The sequence below is a fragment of the Otolemur garnettii genome, unplaced genomic scaffold (assembly GCF_000181295.1).
Source record: "Otolemur garnettii isolate 467f Iridium unplaced genomic scaffold, OtoGar3 scaffold00023, whole genome shotgun sequence".
Taxonomy (NCBI): Eukaryota; Metazoa; Chordata; class Mammalia; order Primates; family Galagidae; genus Otolemur; species Otolemur garnettii.
In genome coordinates, this window is record NW_003852418.1 from 18,816,037 (window position 1) to 18,835,267 (window position 19,231).

General features: G+C 41.9%; 3 protein-coding genes across 4 annotated transcripts in view; 1 reads left to right on the forward strand and 2 right to left on the reverse strand.

Annotated features, from left to right (window-relative positions):
- Positions 1-3,141, forward strand: part of TUBB1 (tubulin beta 1 class VI) — a 5,744-nt gene extending 2,603 nt beyond the window's left edge. Inside the window, exons 2-4 of one of the 2 annotated variants that reach the window (XM_003787743.3) lie at positions 1,210-1,318; positions 1,783-1,893; positions 1,993-3,141. In XM_003787743.3, the coding sequence (XP_003787791.1) occupies positions 1,210-1,318; positions 1,783-1,893; positions 1,993-3,071 (1,299 nt within the window). In that variant the 3' untranslated portion in view covers positions 3,072-3,141. Of the gene's footprint in view, positions 1-1,209; positions 1,319-1,782 lie in introns of both variants that reach the window. The other variant, XM_023511957.1, reaches the window with a different exon arrangement.
- Positions 3,142-6,702: 3,561 nt separating this feature from the next.
- ATP5F1E (ATP synthase F1 subunit epsilon) lies at positions 6,703-10,688 on the reverse strand. Its single transcript, XM_003787745.3, has 3 exons — positions 10,544-10,688; positions 8,582-8,708; positions 6,703-6,850 (listed from the first exon to the last, which is right to left on the reverse strand). The coding sequence occupies exons 1-2, from the start codon at positions 10,573-10,575 to the stop codon at positions 8,585-8,587; spliced, it is 156 nt and encodes a 51-aa protein (XP_003787793.1). The 5' UTR covers positions 10,576-10,688; the 3' UTR covers positions 6,703-6,850; positions 8,582-8,584.
- A 2,476-nt stretch (positions 10,689-13,164) lies between these two features.
- PRELID3B (PRELI domain containing 3B) overlaps positions 13,165-19,231 on the reverse strand; it is a 7,975-nt gene continuing 1,908 nt past the window's right edge. The window contains exons 2-6 of the mRNA XM_003787744.2: positions 16,782-16,950; positions 15,503-15,592; positions 14,904-14,974; positions 14,697-14,799; positions 13,165-13,467 (exon numbers count right to left, since the gene is read on the reverse strand). Coding sequence (XP_003787792.1) covers positions 13,348-13,467; positions 14,697-14,799; positions 14,904-14,974; positions 15,503-15,592; positions 16,782-16,950 — 553 coding nt within the window. The 3' untranslated portion in view covers positions 13,165-13,347. The remainder of the gene's footprint in view (positions 13,468-14,696; positions 14,800-14,903; positions 14,975-15,502; positions 15,593-16,781; positions 16,951-19,231) is intronic.

Sequence of the window (19,231 nt, forward strand, 5' to 3'; positions counted from 1 at the left end):
TTTTTTTTGAGTCAAAGTTTTAATTTTGTTGCCCTTGGTAGAGTGCTATGGAGTCACAGCTCATAGCAACCTCAAACTCTTGGGCTTAAGTGATTCACCTGCCTCAGCCTCCCCAGTAGCTGGGATTATAGGCACCCGCCATAATGCCCACCTATTTTTACAGGTGGGGTCTTGCTCTTGTTCAGGCTGGTTTTGAACCTGTGAGCTTAGGCAATCTACCTGCCTCGGCCTTCCAGAGTGCTAGGATTACAGGGTTGAGCCTGGCTTTATTGCTTATTGCTTTTTAATATGTGCTTTTCCAGGGTGATCAAAAGGACCTATCTCAGTAACTCTTTTTTTTTTTTTTTTTAAGAGACAGAGTCTCACTTTGTCCCTCTCAGTAGAGTGCCATGGTGTCACAGCTCACAGCAACCTCCAGCTCTTGGGCTTAAACAATTCTCTTGCCTCAGCCTCCCAAGTAGCTGGGCCTACAGGTGCCCACCACAACTCCTGGCTATTTTTTTGTTGCAGTTTGGCCAAGGCCAGGTTCAAACTTACCCCCTAGTAACTATTTCCATATTAAGAGCTCAGTATACTGTTATGTGAATCCAAGTGCAGAATGTTTTAAATAGTTAGAATTGAACAGCTATGTGTAATTTTTTTTTTGCAGTTTTTGGCTGGGGCTGGGTTTGAACCCGCCACCTCCAGCATATGGGGCCAGCACCCTACTCCTTTGAGCCACAGGCGCTGCCCAGCTATGTGTAATTTTGAATTGTGTGTATACTTGATCATTAAAAATGCACATTACTTAAAATTGTGCATAGAAGTCCTAGTTATAGGCTTTTGGTTAAACTTCATGAAAACAAGTCTCCAAAGTGAAATATGAAACTGTTTATTTTTTTAAGTGGAATCTACATTTAGCTAGCTTGGAGTACTATAAGGAGAAATTAGAGATACATCGTCTGATGTGAAACTCTAAAACAACAGCTTTAATGTAAACAATGGCCTGAATTTAATAGGAGTAGAATCTAATTTCTTATTTTATGTGTTTGACATTTATTTAAGTAGTCCAGGTGCGTACAAAATGCTGATACACATGCTTAGTAGAGGCGACCCATGTATTAGGCCATGGGGTGGTCACTCGTGCAAATGTCCAAAGAGCACCTGGGGGTAGGGTGGGGGCGTCACACAGCCTTTTTGAGGGTTGTCTACACCATCCTTTGCTTTCAGTTCTGGGAGGTGATTGGTGAGGAACACGGAATTGACTCTGCTGGGAGCAACCAAGGGGCCTCATCCCTGCAGCTGGAGAGAATCAGCGTGTACTACAATGAAGCCTACGGTAGGCTGGGAGCCACGGTCCAACAGCCAGTGGGAACACAGGCAGAGAGAGTGCAGAAGGCCCTGGAGACAGGCACAGGCTCCAAGAGCGGCGGGTCCGCAACCCTGGCACACATCTTAACGCGAGCAGCTTAGACACCTACCCTCCTTTTTTTTTTTTTTTTTTAATGAAAACCAGAATCATTTCCAACAGGAAGGACAGCATCGCTGGCATTAGCAATATAACAAACAAAGCAAGGATGGGTAAAGTGTTTTTTAGGTATTTTATAGATTTGTGTGACTGTTAAGGTAAAAAATACGATGGGAGGTTTTCGAATCTGCTATCTACCAAAGACCCCTCTCTAGAATTACCGATGGTTTGGGTTGTTTTTTGTCTCAACTCAGTATGACAAGGGACTATTTTGATGAGATATTAGCTTTTAGGAAAACAACAGTTTGCTGACTTCTTTCCACTTTCCTGCACAGGTAAGAAATACGTGCCCCGAGCAGTCTTGGTGGACCTGGAACCTGGGACGATGGACAGCATTCGATCTAGCAAATTAGGAGCCCTCTTTCAACCCGACAGTTTCGTTCACGGTAAGTATTCTAGAAGGTTCCCCAGGAGAGAGGGATGCCTCTTAGTGGTTCCCTTCTCCCATCACCTTTCTTTGCCCTCCTTATTCTTTGTGGCCACAGGGAACTCCGGGGCCGGCAACAACTGGGCCAAGGGCCATTACACGGAGGGTGCGGAGCTGCTGGAGCGCGTCCTGGAGGCGGTGAGGCAGGAGAGCGAGGGCTGCGACTGCCTACAGGGCTTCCAGCTGGTGCACTCCCTGGGTGGCGGCACAGGCTCCGGCATGGGCACGCTGCTCATGAGCAAGATCCGGGAGGAGTACCCGGACCGCATGATGAACTCCTTCAGCGTCATGCCGTCCCCCAAGGTGTCGGACACGGTGGTGGAGCCCTACAACGCGGTGCTGTCCATCCACCAGCTGATTGAGAACGCTGATGCCTGCTTCTGCATCGACAACGAGGCGCTCTACGACATCTGCTTCCGCACCCTGAAGCTGACCACGCCCACCTATGGGGACCTGAACCACCTGGTGTCCCTGACCATGAGCGGGGTCACCACCTCCCTGCGGTTCCCCGGCCAGCTCAACGCGGACCTGCGCAAGCTGGCGGTGAACATGGTCCCCTTCCCCCGCCTACACTTCTTCATGCCGGGCTTCGCGCCCCTCACGGCCCAGGGCAGCCAGCAGTACCGCGCACTGTCGGTGGCCGAGCTCACGCAGCAGATGTTCGACGCCCGCAACATCATGGCTGCCTGCGACCCGCGCCGTGGCCGCTACCTCACCGTGGCCTGCATCTTCCGGGGCAAGATGTCCACCAGGGAAGTGGACCAGCAGCTGCTCTCCGTGCAGACCCGGCACAGCAGCTGCTTTGTGGAGTGGATCCCCAACAACGTGAAGGTGGCCGTGTGCGACATACCGCCCCGGGGGCTGAGCATGGCTGCCACCTTCATCGGCAACAACACCGCCATCCAGGAGCTCTTCGGCCGGGTCTCGGGGCAGTTCTCGGCCATGTTCAAGAGGAGAGCCTTTGTGCACTGGTACACCAGCGAAGGGATGGACATAAACGAGTTTGGGGAAGCGGAAAGTAACATCCACGACTTGGTCTCCGAGTACCAACAGTTCCAAGATGCCAAAGCAGTTCTGGAGGAGAACGAAGAGGTCGTGGGAGAGGCAGAAATGGAACCCAAAGTTGAGGGGCACTGACCGCGGGCGGCCGTGTGCGGGGTCTGGGCAGCCGTTTCCGTGGCACTTTCCCTTCACCACCGCGCGGTGAATAATCTGGAGTCCGCACTCCTACTTAGCCGTGATGCGGGGCTGCGGGAGAGGGTGGGGGAAGTGGCTCCTGGCGTCAGGGTCTTCTAATGACGCTCACTAACCTTGAAGAGTTCTATGTGCTAGGCACACTCATTAGCTTTTTCTTTTTAATACCAAAGTGAATTTACTGCCAAGCACTTCCTTTGTTTTAAAGTATTTATAAGGTAGTTTACTGTATGCAGAGCCCTGTGCCAGGCCCACAGACTACGCCTGTCGGTTTGCACAGAGCCATCACAGCGGATGTAAATTTTTAAGCTTTACCGGCACTGATGAGTACCCTGGAACCCTTACTTGGCATCCTGGGGCTACTAAGACCTTTACCTCATGTTCTGTTGTCTTAACGAACACTGCTTGGCAACCTGCTGCTTCCTGTGCTTGGCGGCCTCTTGACAAGCCGCTAGTTAGTAAGAGGGGGCGAGGGGGCCGAGGTAAATGAGTCAGCGCCCACTCGGAAACTGTAGCCCTGGCCTACACCTCAACACACTAATTGGAAAAAGAAAGAAGAAAGAAAAGTCACGGTCAGTCCTCTCCACAAAAATACCTGACTAAAAAACCAAAAAAAAAAAAAAAAGACAAACAAAACTAAACAACTCCAACTCCAGTGCTCTGATCTCCATTTCTGAATAGTCAGCTTGTAACGCTATGTACTTGCATATTTTAAGATTCTTATTAGTGTTAGAGTCCAGGTATTCATTAATAATCATCTGTGGTTTTCCTTTTGAAGGCTATTTTGAAGTTCCCTTTTCACTGTTATTCAATAATCACCCCACAAACGCTCTGCAGCTTTGCCCTTTGAGAACAGGTGCCCAGTTGGCTCGGCAACTGTTCAAACGTGGGAAAGCGAGCAGCCTCGGCTGCAGTGTCCTTATCGGCTGTGGAGGACATCGTCTCATTAGAGAACTTTTACCGTTCAAATTAATTTGCAGAAGTTGCCATAATGTTTGCATGATGACACAGCTTTAACCGTCACACAATTTTAATCTGCTCACATTACAATAGGAACAAATACAGAAGAGTGTAATCAAGGCCTGCATAACTTACTTGCAGCTTACCTAGTTCTGACACGCGGCACTGCCATCCCCTCCAGCACTCTAAGGGTTCTAAAGGCCTCCTTGAATTACCCCTGAGCTATACTGTTTGATCCATGGATAGAAGGTCATGGGAGAATGCTCCCACCCTCACTGCAGAAAACGGTTACTTGCAGGCAACAACTAGGTTGTCATCTCCTGATTTGCTTTATAATCGGCGATAATAAAATAGCAGGTGGATGGATGCCAGTTGCTCATTCTGAGAAACTTCACTCTTTTCCCACATGCATCACAAGGAAACTAGAATGCACCAAGAGAAAATTAGGCCTTGCCATCGGTATCACTGACAAGCCTTCTATTTACAAAATTTAAGAAATACAAAGCCAAAAAAAAAAAAATGTTTTAAACACTTTCTGCTTGTGGTTCAAGAAGCACTGAATGTAGTGAGAAACTGCACCTATACGCTTAGTTTTTAGTTAAAAATTTCCTGAGATGCTAAAAAGACTTACAGCTTGTGATTATATAAAGATTAATATATATGCTTCCTCTGGCTCCTTCCTTTTCAAAGCTAAAAAGGCAATTAAATAGATACAAGGAAAGATAAGAGGTTTAAATCCTCAAAAAAACTTCTGCTGACTTATGTTACTGTAAAGATTTTTGTTTGCTCAATAGTAATCATTAAAGTATAAAAAAGTTCAATTTTAAGTGGCTAACTTGCTTTATTTTAGACACATAGATTCCTTTTCTTGGAGCCTAACAACCCAGACTGATGAATTTGAGTAGTTAAAAATATTTCAAAGTGCATCCCACCGTCCTACTCTTTCATATGGTGGAAATAGATTAAAAAAATAATAACTAGAAACCAAGAGAAATCTGTCCTTTCTGATTTTGAAGTGCTCATTCCTTTAGCAGTATGGTTGCTACGGCGACACTGGTCTCTCGGAGACAGGGACAGCAGAATTGTAGAATTTTAGAGCTGGTCTGATTCCTTCCCTTTGCACACAAGGACTACACAAATGAAGAGATTAACTGACTCCCTCTAACTGTCCCCACTTGTTAGTAAAACACCCACAAGTTGGTCTGATCAGGGTCCCCTCATCACTGGGCACAGTTGTCCTGCCAGCTAGTATAGTTTATTTCATCAGAAAAAGAGCCTCAAAGAATCTCAGCTGGACTGGAAATTTGTCTTTTATTGTTCCTTTTACCGTATCACAAGTCTTGTCCCAAAGTCTTACTTCTAATTATCTTATTTACTTCCCTACTAAATTACTTATTTCTAATTACTTAGCTGAAAATAATTTAGCTGTTTGCCTGTTAGTTACTATTTGGTATCAAAAGGTGATTCATTTATTCCTGTCCCTGTAAAGGGAGACACTTCCTCATACTTTACCTTGGGGACCATAGCACTAAACTAAGGTGCCTTAACTTCTGAACATCAAGATGACAGCCCTGAAGTAAAGGACGCCAGGGGCTCAGCTCTACCACTCAATCTGCTGCTTCTCCTTCCATGTCCTGTGCTGAGATCTCAGTAAAACTGAAGGTCAAGTGTCGGGGCAGTAAGTCATTCACAGAGGTGGAGAACAAAGACATTTTCTTCAGCTTGGGCTTGTCCCTAATAAATTATTGTGAGCTTAAATACCATGGTAAGAACTGGCCCTAGAACAGTGTTTCAAAATTTCCTGCTCAAATGTATTTCTCCATTCTCCAAAAACAGTTAAAATTAAGCAGTTAAATTTTCAATGATGTTTTACTTGGCCAAGTGCTTCCAAGTTTCAAAGCAATATAAACACAAAAACTTGCAACAAGTTTTCATCCCTAAATATGCAATGAATGAATGAATCACCACACAAACAGCACCGAACTGCTGGAATCAACAAACCTCAGACCAGCAGTCAAGAACCTTAGATTTTAATTTCAGTTTGGCCATTAACTCAATAAGCAAGTTATTGAATAGCTTTGCCTCATTTCCTATGAGAAACACTACCCAATATAGATTCATTTATAAAATAATGTGAAAAGCATTTTGTGCTTAAATTCTAACATTAATAGCTCTTCTCTACAGGTTTTAAGTACATAATCAAAAATGAGCATACAATTTGTTCTTTTAATCCATGCTTTTAGTAATTATTTTCATTTAGGATACTGGCTAAGCAGCACTGCTTGGGGATACTGCTGTTCAGACAAAACGATGAAGGGAGTAACAACCAATTACTATTCTGACAAGACTCTGCAATTCAAAGATAAGGGATGATAGAGCCTCAATGATGGTCTCTTAGTTTTGATCACCAATTAATGTCATGAAAAACAACTTTCCATTCTGGGGCATTTCCAAAATGTTTTCCATATCCCTTTGATCCCTAAATATTAAATATGCCCTCCCCTGTTTGGAGAAACCCTGGTTCACATGGCCATAACTATGTACTTTCACAATAGCTGCAGCTATGCAGATACTCCTCAAGGAAAGAAAGCCTGACAGAAACTAAAAAACAAAAGTAAGAGTGAAGCATACTTCAGTTTATTGACACTGTCAATTTATGAACAAGACAGGTATTTTTTTTCCATCATGTGAGATTGTTTTCAATCTGCCATAGCATATGCCCACACATCTTCACCTTGGAAATGTAGCATTTCATGCAGGGTCTAGGAGGGAAAAAGAAAATGCAACAGTTGCTAGCTAGTTCTTTGTGTTTTCTTAAAAATCCAACATGAATGTGAGAAATAACTTCCGTAACTGTAAAACATAATTGTGGCTTTAATTCACATGACCGGGGCAAGCTCAGACATAAAAAGTGCTGGTTTTGAGTTCACAGCGTTAGCTGAACACACACACTTCCCTAAATGAAATTAAAAACTCTCCTAACAATGATGGAACTACTTTGTCTTTAAAAGACACTGAAATCTCCCTGTGCTAATGGGATAGGGTCTCTATCCTGGAGGGCCATAACACAGAGGAGCCAATGCTTTGTTTACTAGGGTTGGACACAACTTTGTGACTTCAAGGACACAGCAAAGTCAGGGAGTTAGATGCAGAGTCTAGCTCAGACCACTGCAGAGAAAGGTGAAGTGATTTTTCTCAGCTCATTTTTAAAACAGAAGAACCCTGGCTGGGCACGGTGGCTCATACCTGTAACCTCAGCACTCTGGGAAGCTGAGGCAAGTGGCTCGCTTGAACTCAGGAGTTCAAGACTAGCCTGAAAAAGAGCGAGACCCTGTCTCTAAAAATGGTTGGGCACTGTGGTAAGATTCTGTAGTTTCAGCTACGTGGGAGGCTGAGGGAGGAGGATCACCTGAGCCCAAGAATTTGAGGTTGCTATGAGCTATGATGCCAACTCACTCTACCCAGGGAGACAAAGTGAGACTCTGTCTCAAAACAAAACAAAAAAACCTCAACCCAACAGAAAACCAGGTCTCATTATTCTGAACTATGAGATTAGACAGAGCCCTCAGAAAAAGGGCTAAATTCAAAATGCCACATCTCTATCTTGTAATAAAAGATTTACTAATTCAAAACAAAAATGAAAAATGCTTAGGGGACACAGTTCCAATAAGTAAATTTGCTCAAGCTGCCAACGGATTAATATTTGTCACGTTTCTGTGCTACTGCAGATCTGAAGCTTTTTAAAAGTAAAATAAGAAAATTAAATCAGAAAAACATCTCTCAGATAACTTGCCTTACTTATCTTTGAAATAACAATATCAAGAAAAGTATCTTAGGGATCAAATCACTCTTGTACTCTGTAGCACCATAGTATGAACTTATCAACTGTACAGAACTGTCTTTTCATTACGTGAGAATTTAACTTTATATCACCAACATCTTCAGAGAGGTAAAATAATAATAATTAGCAAAACAGTATTCACTGCAGGATCATGCAGGTTTCACTGCTTGATAAATAGCAGGACCCTTGCCTGTATTTGTAGCCCTTATGTTCAGGAAGCAGTGATTTGTGAGAACATTAGCAGATGTGGGGGAAATAAAAATACAAAAAACTGTAATTTTTCATGTTCCTGAACTGTTATGTAACTCCAACAGCAATTACAAAAGTGGCGATTTTATCCTCCAAATTATTTGATTTTGTGTAGACAAATGAAACAAGTCTAATTAAAATAAGACACCTCTTTACCTAAGCATTGCCAAATGAACTGAAAATCAATGTGCCAATTACTTCTGCTTGTCAGAGCCGAAGGACATTCTTTTATTATGCCATGGGACTGCTATAACCTGTATGCTTTAAATTATTATCCCACTAACTTGTAAATGTACTGATTGAATGAAAAATGAACAGAACTTAAAACTAAAATTACTTTGATCTTTATGGTGTTTTAAAAACTTAACATGCAACTCTTCTTCTGAATAAATCAGGAACTTACAGTTCATTCCTTTTTCACTTTCACAATTTTCACATTGCTGCCAGCAGTCTTCTCAGCATTTGCTTTGAATTCTGTCTTCAGTGCATCTCTCACTGCTTTTGCACAGATCTGGGAGTATCGGATGTAGCTGGAAGAAAAGGAGAGGAAGTTATCAATAATCCAGCCAGACAGGTGTGTTCCTGTACTTTTTTTTTCTTCTTATACTTTTAATTTTGGTTTGGTTAGACAGTACTGTAGAACTGGATTTAAACATGACTAATGCCAAAAGGAATCTATACAAAGAAAAAGAACACTGAAAAGAAATGTATCCAAGTATTAGTGTTTGGATGCATGACCTTTGACTTTCCTTCTCTGTATAGTGTTCCCTCTTCAGTGTCCGTTAATTTAAAATAAAAGATACATAAATCCCACAGCATAGGAAATAGACCACAATGTTGACAAAGAGTGTAATGTGAATGATTTTCTTCCTATTTCTCTACTCAAAACTTTCCTCTAATTATATTATTCTTGCAAGGTAAGGCATGTATAATTAAAAGAGAAAAAACTATTCAGAATAAAAACAGTTCTCTGTTAAATTATTTAAAGGCTTTCCTGAGAATACTGGATTCTGTCTCACAAGTTTGCCATTGAAAATACCTCCTAATCAAGGTTTCTAAATTAAACAGGAAAGTCCTTAGAACATCATCAATTCTGGCAAAATTTAAAACCTGCTTCCTTTTTGGTAGATGGACTCCCATCAACATCTTATTTTCCAAAAGATGTCAGATCACTTTTCACACTTTTGGAAAACAGGAAGGGAGGGAGTGCTGTCTATTTTTTCATGTTAGAATTTATTACTGGGGAGTCAGAGGTAAGAGCTCCAATGCCTGCTTCCACTCGTACTAGTTGAGTGACCTTAAGGCTGTTCAATCTTTTCAGCTTCTTTATTCACCTGTAGAAACAATAGAATAAAAGGATAATAAGACCTGCTTCGCTGGTGGTTTGGGAGGAGCAAAGACAAAGTGTGAAAAAGCATGGGTCACGCAGTAGATTACTTAATAAGTGGTATCTACTCCTGGGACTATTTGCCATCCTTCCAATTTTTCAAAACTTTGCTTGACTTCTACAAGTCAGGAAATTCTTGTGTTGCTCAGTTGCTGTGGGGTGGTCATATATGCCCACAAAATGTTACCAGTGGAAATTGTTACTCTAGCTGGTCAACTAACCAGGTGTGCCGCCTGTTGGTCAATCCAGGTGGAAAGGCAAAGTAATCAGGTGTGATACCTAGACCAGTGGTTTCCCCTTACCCCAGATATCTGTCCTCAAATGGGTTCCACACTTGCTCCCCAAGAGCCACCGCTCACCTATGTATATATTTAGTTGTTTATAGTTTACCAGAGGCTTTGACTCCTTCGCTCCTTTTACTGAGAAGGTGACCTGAGATCAAGAGGCGCTAACTTAAGATAAAAAATCCCACCCATAACATTATGAAAGAATCCATCTCGATATTGGAAAGGCCAAAATGCTAACAGTGACTATACGCAGTAGCAAGAGAAATCTCCACGCCCTTCTATTTCCCAAATTTTAGATAACAATATTATTTTGAGGACAAAAGTCACGCATAATTCTTAAAGAAAAGGACTGAGGCCTCTTCTAACAATTGCTCCATATGGGCCAAGCTCCCCTTGCCCCAGGTTTTCGCAGTCAGCTGTCGGAGGCGCAGCTGCCCCCGGGAGCAGAAGCGCGCAGACTCGCTTTACACCCTGGCGCGTGCCCCACGGCCTCGGGCGCCTCGCGCCTGTGTTGTCCACAGCGACGCCATCTTGGCGCGGCTGCGCCCGAGGCCAGGCCCAGCGGGTGGACCCCACGGGCCCTGGTCACGCGCGGGCCGCAGCACCATGCCATGCCCCGCGTGACCTCCCGACAGGGGGCTGTGGGCGGGCCGTGCTCCCGGCGCCCTTCTCTCTGGAGGCCTGGGCCTACCTGAGTCCGGCCTGTCGCCAGTACGCCACCATTATGTCGCGAGAGTGAAGTGCGTCGGGCCGAATCGCGAGTACACCTTCAATGTCGGCTTAGCCGGACGGCCCAACACAGGAAGGTCAGGCCCGAAAAACGGAAGAGGCGGGGCCCACGGACCTGCCAATCGCCGCCTCTTACCCCGCCCCGCCCTCCCGCTCGGCCCCTGCTACCCCGCCGCGGAAGCCCCCCGGCACAGGAGCCAATGGGCGCGCGCAGCCCGGACCGCGGGTACCAATCCCCGGGCGGGACGGCCGGCCTAGCGTGCCCATTGGCTCCGCTAGCGCCCCAGGCCTGTGCCCCCCCGGGCTTCCGTAGTTACCCCAGCGGGGGCGGCTGGGGCAAGAGGGCTGTAGCAGCTCCCCAGGCTGTGGTTGCGGAGCCCTGTTTTTTTTGGGGGGTGGGGGTGGGAGTCGAGCACTAGGGGTGGTGGGGACAAGGCCGCCGCGGAGGGCCGGCTTTTGTGGACTACCGTGTCCTGAGAGTTGAGATTTCGAAAAGCACTAAGAACCTTACTTTCCCCCCAGTTGCACTGAAAAATAAAACACTGTAAACCACAGCAGACCCTCTGCCAAAAGGCATGCCCATTCCCCAACATTTGTTAGTTTTAGGACAAGGCCTACGATGCGCGATAAGGCAGAGAGGAAAAAAACAGCGGCCGAGGTTGGCGCGGAGCTGCAAACATACAGGGAACTGGCCGGCATCGGGTGCGGTGCCTTTAACTCAGAACACAGCTAACCTCGCACGCGGTGTCGGCACACAGTTTAGCGGCTGAAGTGTTTGCTTATTGAGGAAGAAGAGTTTTTGCTCCTCACCTTTATTTAAAAAATTATAATCACGAAAAACATTAAAGTTAAAAGTTTTATTAAGATGAATGGTTTCCCTTAATTCATATAAGTTCATTTTTAATATTAAATAGGGTTGGGTGGTCAATAGCCCAAGTTTTATTTATGAAGAGTTTACTCCAGTTTAGTCCCCTTAAATGCATTTGCTTACCATTTATTTATGTTTTACAGATAACAGGTATGAATTACTAGTTATGTAAAAAGAGGTAACTGCACTGGAAAATAATTTATAGGATTTTATTAGATCAGAGCTTAAAACATCAAACGAAGGATAAAGATTTGTTTCTAATTCTTTTATCATTATGGCATTACACCCTTTTCAGGACAAGTATAATTAACAGAAATTATACAAAGCAACCTTTATCAAATATTAGTATTTAGCAATGTTTTATTTTGCTGAATGTTTTTTTGGTTGTAAGAAACCATCACTGGTTACTAAAGGAAAATCAGAAACTTTATCGGACCTAACCTGCTTTTACAAATGTGCTAAGAAGTCCTAAGCTGAACAATATTTTAAGTAGAAAAACAGTTTTAAAATAGTTATATTATTTCTGTGGTTTATGTACACAAATTAACTGGTCTCTTTTATAGGAAATCTGACTTGTTTATCTCATTAAGCATTGTAAAATAACGGCAACAGCTAATCAATCACCTTTTAACAAATATACTTTGTGTACTACAAATGCACATATCAAAGATATTATTTAGTAGTTGATCATTGTCTGCTACAAAATATGAAGCCAAGTACATTTGCTGGATTGTTTCTCAGTTTGCAGCAGCCCTCTGGCATCCAAAATAAGGATTTTTTCATAAATAAAAGCTGCAGTGCAATTCACTTAGTGGTTAGTTTAGGCCAATCCTCCCCCCCCCAATTATTCTTTGTTCTTTCTCACCACCCCCACCTCTCACAGTGGCACCGTATTATTAAAAACATTAAGTACCTGCGGTTTGCACTGCAGATCAAGATATCATTTGAGTAATTTCAAATGATGTACAGCTCTTCATGTAAAAAAGATGTTTTGTGGTCACAATTACTTCAAAAAGTAATTATATTCAAATAACCTGACATATCATGCCTTAGCAATTACAAAACCATGATTTTGACACATGGCAATTTATAAGTTAGGCAAATGTGAATTGCTAAAAGATGTGAACAGCTGTTCTGTTTAAGTTTAGAGTGCTGCAAAACTCAGGTAATGACTTTATTTTTTCACTTAACCAGCCCACGACACAGCATACTAAATCACAAAGTACAAATCCAAGGAAGGTAACACAGCACCTTTACTAAGTCAGAAAGCTTTGGCAAATCAATACAGTACCCTTTAATATGATAAAATCATACTTTTGTTGGAGCCATATATTACTTTAGAGGTAATTTCCATGCCAAAAATATTTAAGTACAAAACTAAAACACTGTGGTTTTTAATGGTGGTTTATAGCAGAGCAAGTTCTTTTATACAAATTACTATCTTTTAAAAGTCCATAATTTCTCCTTGTAAAGTGAGTTCCCTCATGCAGCTGCTGAACTTTTCAGCAGCAGGTGATGGTGTGTACGGAAGAGGCAGCTCTGCTTTGTTCTGGGGTTGGTCCAAAGCCAGGTAGAGCTCCAGTGCATAAAAAGCCTTAAAATTCTACCTTAGGAGATTAAATGTCAATACCAATTTCCAAGTACTTAAAAAAAAGTGTTAAATTTTCACATAGATACTGGAACCCTCAAAATTAGACAGTCATTTCAAACAACACTAATTTCAGATGATCCCTTTTATTTAGAAGCCCTGCATCTCTGTTTTGATGAAAAGTCACATAGCCTTACATCAACTTATTAAAAAAAAATACCTAAAATATAGTTGTATTTTTTAAATAACAAATAAATATATTGCGAGCTTGTAGAGACCTGGGGGACCCAACATTGTCTACAAACTTTCATCATTTTTCTACAAATGCTGCTGCTGCCATTGGAGTCCTTATGCTTCCTCTTGCTGAAGCTGTCAATTCTTCAATCTCAGCATTTAATTTGTGTATTACCCATTCCATTGCTTCTCGGCCCTAAAAAAATCCAATACATTTATTGTTACCAAGTGAAGCAAAGGCATGTATCAAATAAACGGCACACCAGGAAGTAACAAGGAGTATTACAAGTATAACTAAACCTCACAATACAGATCATTTTTGTTTTTGCTTTTTCTTTTATAATCTTATTTAGCAAACATCAAATGCCTTGAGCAACTGGCTTGATCTATAAACTGATTTTTATTTTGTATGCAAAAGACATTCTCAAAAGAATCTACAACTGCATGACAAGATGTCTTATTTCATGATTAGAGCGGTCCCCCCTTTCGAAAGTAAGGTCAAATCTCTTTTCATGTCTACAATTTAACCCAAAATCTCACACTAGCCACTGCAGGATCTGGTCCCCAACTCCGCCCTCCCCCCGGGTGCTCTATGCAGTTCCTTGGACAGAAAGAGGCCCTCAGGCTTCCTGTCTGCGGCCTTTGCTTTTGCAGCTCTTCCACCCAAATGCCTTCCCGGTATACCCCTCACAACTCATCTGCCCCCTATTTGCAACTCAGCAGAAACATCCATAATTAAAAACCAATTAAAATTGCACTCTCATGCCTTTCTGTACCTTTCTTTTCCTAATGACATGCTAAGTGATTAACGTCACCTTCCTCTTCTACAAGGGCAGGGACCACATTTGTTTTGCTTCCCACTGCTTCCGTGGTCTAGCCTAGCACCCTAACACAGGGAGGGCATCTATGAATATCCCTGACTGTTGAAAGCCTGTATCAAATGTGTTATACAACAGTGCGTCAGGCATCTCCTTCTCTAACTTACTTTGTTTTAAATCATGCATTCTCAATGGGGGTGATTCTCAGTGAGGCAAAAATTGGTTAGAAAAGAAAAAAACTCCCTCTTATATATAAAGCACATATATATGTGTGCAACATTAGATAATTTCAAGGCACATTTCCTCCATGCTTGGTTCCTGGCCAGACTTCTCTTATTGTCTAATTTACTTCAATCCATCCTATAAGATGGACATGCTCCACAAGGAACTGAGGCACAGAGAGGTAAACTTAACCTTAATATTGAAAGGCTGGTAAGAGAGAGCTTGGATGTGAACCCTGGTATACTGGACTCCAGAGCCTGGGCAAGTACCTGCCTACTGCTGTAGCTTCTCACTGAGGAGTGGCTAAGAGCTTCCAAGAACACATACACATCTGGCACCAGCTCTCCCAGGAAATAATAAACAATTAAGAAGCAGCCTTACTTACTTTACTAGCATTTGAAGATATGGTACTTGCCATCAGTCCTTCAAGGTAACTGCTAAGGCTGACTCCTTTCACAGTGATGATGGCTTCTTGAGTCAAAATAGTTCTGCAACAAAACATATTCACTCTTTGGATGACGCAACTTTCATTAAAAAAAAAAAAAAATTAAAAGCCCTGTAAAGTAATTTTGTTAAAGCACTTTTTACTTACTTTTCTGGGTCCTGAGGATGTGGTTTGTATATAAGTCTCTCATCTACTGAAACCATATTTGTAAATGAAATCTACAGAGTGGGGAAAAAAAGTCAAATCATATGGGAAAGGATGATTCAAAACATTTTCAAAATTAACATACCACTGAAAATCTTATGAACATATAAAGAACAAAACCAGGCAGTGCCTGTGGCTCAAAGGAGTAGGGCGCTGGCCCCATATGCCAGAGGTGGTGGGTTCAAATCCAGCCCTGGCCAAAAAAAAAGAACAAAGCCAACAACAAATAAGCTACTAATATTTCTGTATAAATATAGTAAATTTCATTATTCGCTGCCTATTTTTTATTTTAAAAAGGCTTGAGAATGATATAATAATGATATGCAGATGATCCCAAATTCATTTGACTGAGTGCTATCCCGGGGCCAGGAAGCATACTGGCACAACAGGGCTAAGGAAGGTACAGACAGGGCAGAGACATGCAGCACATACGCAAGGATTTCCTAAACCACACTGAGATCACGTATTCACTGACCTGTCTGCTAGAAGAGAGAAAAAATTAAGCCAGACAGTTCAAAATTTAAAAAGGGAGCCAAACTTACATTAGTAGATTTAAGTTCCATTGTCTTCTCTACAGGATCAACTACAGAATGTTCTTGCACGTATGTTTTGGTTCTTGCTGCACCAATAAGCTAAGTAAAACATTCAGAATTAGTAATCAGAGGAAGAATTTCTTACCACATGTATCAACATTTCATTTGAAGGTAAAAATGTGTTATAGCATCTTGAACCAAAAATCTGTTTGATGAAAAACAGGAAAAAACAGACAAAGGTCAAAAAGGGAGGCCTATTCACACATCACAGATGAGCCCAGGTCCAAGACACAAAACCTTCCCAGAGGCAATCGGGACCCAGCCTGCGGAGCATGTATGCAATGTAAGGCACCATGCTGAAATTCCCAAGGTGCAACAATGGAACACTGGGGCTGAAATGCGGAAAGCAGAGGATTTGGGGGAAACATGGCATCTAGAAAAAGGAGAGCTCAAAGATGACTATTAACAGCTTCCTGGAGCAGTCCAAGGCAGAAGGCACCATGGCTTCACTCTCCAGACAGAAAACAGCCTCCTCACTATGGAGGCTCCTCCATCAGCAGCCAGTGTCACACTCCCTGTGCCACGACCCTAAGACCATCCCCAACCCTGCTCATTTCTTTATCCCCATTATCTAATGTCATGGTTTGTATAAAGGAGACAATTAGTATATTCCTGCTGAAAATTGTGTACTTTAATTTTTGGAGTGGACCTACTTTCTATATGAAGATCCTCTACAGAAACCTGGATCCACAAATCATACCAGAGTTTTCTCACATCATAATACACTTACATTCTAGTTTTTTGCTGGTTAAATTGGCTCAGTAAAGCCTATTCATTTATAGCTTAAAAGAACTGTTTCTAAATGTACAGAAAGGAGTACCAGACCTTGGAATAAATGTGGCAATAGCAAGCCTGAGATTATACCCTGTACCTAATGTGGACAACCCACTGCTGACTCCATCTGACCATTGTGACCAGACCATTACTTGAAAATCTTATTGTTGATCTCAAGTTCCTGGCAAAAGCACGAAAAGCAGAATATAACTCCTTTTAGATTACAGAGCATTAGCTGGCTTCCTTCAGAAGGTTTTATCGGGTGCCTTCATGAAGACTGTAATAATATTTCCAATTCATTATACACTCATAACTCAAGTTTATTATAATACAATTTGAACTGATGCAAAAGTGACATTCGGAATCAGCTCCCACAACCTATTTGAAATTATAATGTGGTTTAGAAAACTTCTCTACAGCAGTCACATTTCTCCTGGAATAAAGACACACTTACAGACTTCACAATGGAAGGCAGTCCCCACTCTGTGCTGAGAAGTCTGTGGCTGTGCAACTTTCCAGAGTGATCTATGTGTCTGTCCAACACATCAACTCCAACCACACTTGGGTTCATAGGGTTTGGGTATTTCTGCATCGCAGCTGTTGTAACAGTTTCCCATGGGTGGCTGACAACATGAACCAAAAATCAAACATTAAAGACATGCATATGAATTAAACAATTTTGTAACCCATCAAATCATTCTTTATAATGGAAGTTTAATTAGTTTACCTAGGGAAAATTACTTTCTGAAACACTGGTGATTATGGGAGACTGATTTACATTTTTAACGTGTGTAGACAGCATCGTTTCAGAACACAGGCTACATTAACACAACAGATGCCTACAAAGACCAGAGCGGCCTATAGAGTATTACAGGACTGTTTTCTAAACAATCTTTCCTATTTACCATTATCCACCTGCACATGTAAATTTTGTCTAGGAAGAACCAGTGATTCATAAAAATGTATTTAAAAATTATGTTCTACTGTAATGAGTAGCAAAAACTGTCAGACCTTTTATTCTTTTGTCTCATTCCAAGTCTATGAAGTTATAAAGTAACAAAAGTATTTGTTACTACTAGGATTACTAAAAGATCCAAAGTATTACTGACAGAATTATGGAAAAATTTCTCTATATTAATGTAATAAATAACAGTGGCCCCTTCAGTCAATCTTTATCCATTGTTTTTCTAAAAGGAGTGATTCTGATTTGTTTTGAAAAGGTCATTCAATACAATAAGATGTTTTTAAGACACTCCTAATATGCTATTTTCTAATATTCTCTTTTAATATAGTAAGCATTTGGTTATCACCTAAGATTGAAATGGTAATAATATCACATCATTTGAGAACTTGCAGCATCTTTATTTTCTTGAAAAAGCACATGTGCTTGAGTGATTCAAAATGTGATGTACATTTGTTCACTCCACAACTCCTATGAATAAGCTGCTTGCACAAAAGCTTTCCTTTTCAAAAGAACCTCTTATTAAGTACAATCAGTATTAAAGGTGCTTTAGTCACCTGCAGTCTGATTCTAACCCCTTTTACACTATTTATCTGTGCTCTCGTCTTCGTTTAAAGGAAAAGCACAAGATCTGGAGATGATGTTTCAAGCTACATTGATAAACCACACAGTATTATTTTTTGTTTTGCTAAAAGCAAAACAGGTAGACGTTAACCTTTTTCAACTTTTCAGAGAACTCAGACTGACAACAACGTCTTGTCAATAGAAGAAAAAATCTCAACTCAATTCATTTCCCAGAACCCTGGACAATCAGTGAAGCATCATTTTTAATGTTTTAACTTTCTTTATGATATTGTATAAATGAACTTTACTTTGTTTTTAATCTCAAGTTTTATTCACCAACTGATGCAAGTACATAAACAGACCTCCTTCATATATCTAAACAGTCCACACCAACAGAAGTGATACAGGCCAAGTACTGTGGTTGTTACTAAGGCAACTATCTAAAATGAAAATCGGACAAACCCTGTCCCTGTCTCCATCTAGTCACATACCGTGGTTAGCTGGCTGCCATGCACTTATTTCTTCCCTCTACTCTAAAAAATTAATAATGGCATGGCTTCAGGGTGGTTATAATTTACTTGTAATTTAGTGCATCTCTCCTTTCTGAGCCAACCTGAAAACACTGATGCTGACTTAGTTGGCCGCAGACTGTTTTACAAAACACGACGACCTCGGAGAACATGTACCATAACTAACAGTCTTCCACCAATTAATTTTAACTGCATTAACACAAATACATTGGGCATCCCGATATGTTGAAAGAATCAACGAATGACTTCAACAAGTGTTGGAAAATCAAAGAGGGGCAAGATGTAGAGTCATGACTTAGCTCTTGTTAAAGAGCAGCATCCTGGCGATGGGAACAAAAAACATTAGGATCGTGAAGGGAAAGATTATGACTACAACTTCACTTAGGCTGAGCTGGAAGAGACTGTCAGTCAGCAGTGATGTCTGGTAGGCACCTGAAAATGAGAATCAAAGTTCAAGAGAGGTTAGAGCTCAAGGTGCAGATCTGAGTGAATATACATGTCTATTTATCAGCTGAGCTCTTGATCAATTAGCCCAGATTATCTGGGCAGAAAGCACAGCTCAGGGCTTCTTCTCTCAGGACATGTACAACATGTATTTTGAATATGTCTACCTTCTAGGAAGAAGGTTCCAGAGCTTTCATCAAATCTCAAAACATGGCTCGGCACCTATAGCTCAACTGGCTAAGGCGCCAGCCACGTACACCTAAGCTGTCGGGTTCGAATCCCCAGCCCGGACCTGCCAAACAACAATGATGTCTGCAACCAAAAAATAGCCGGGCGTTGTGGCGGGCGCCTGTGGTCCCAGCTACTTGGGAGGCAGAGGCAGGAGACTCGCTTGAGCCCAGGAGT

Excerpts from the sequence above, each read along its gene's own strand:
- ATP5F1E (XM_003787745.3), bottom strand. The coding sequence starts at position 10,575 with ATGGTGGCGTACTGGCGACAGGCCGGACTCAG. Across the intron at positions 8,709-10,543 it reads TGGCGACAGGCCGGACTCAG|CTACATCCGATACTCCCAGA; the intron begins GTAGGCCCAGGC and ends CTTTTCTTCCAG.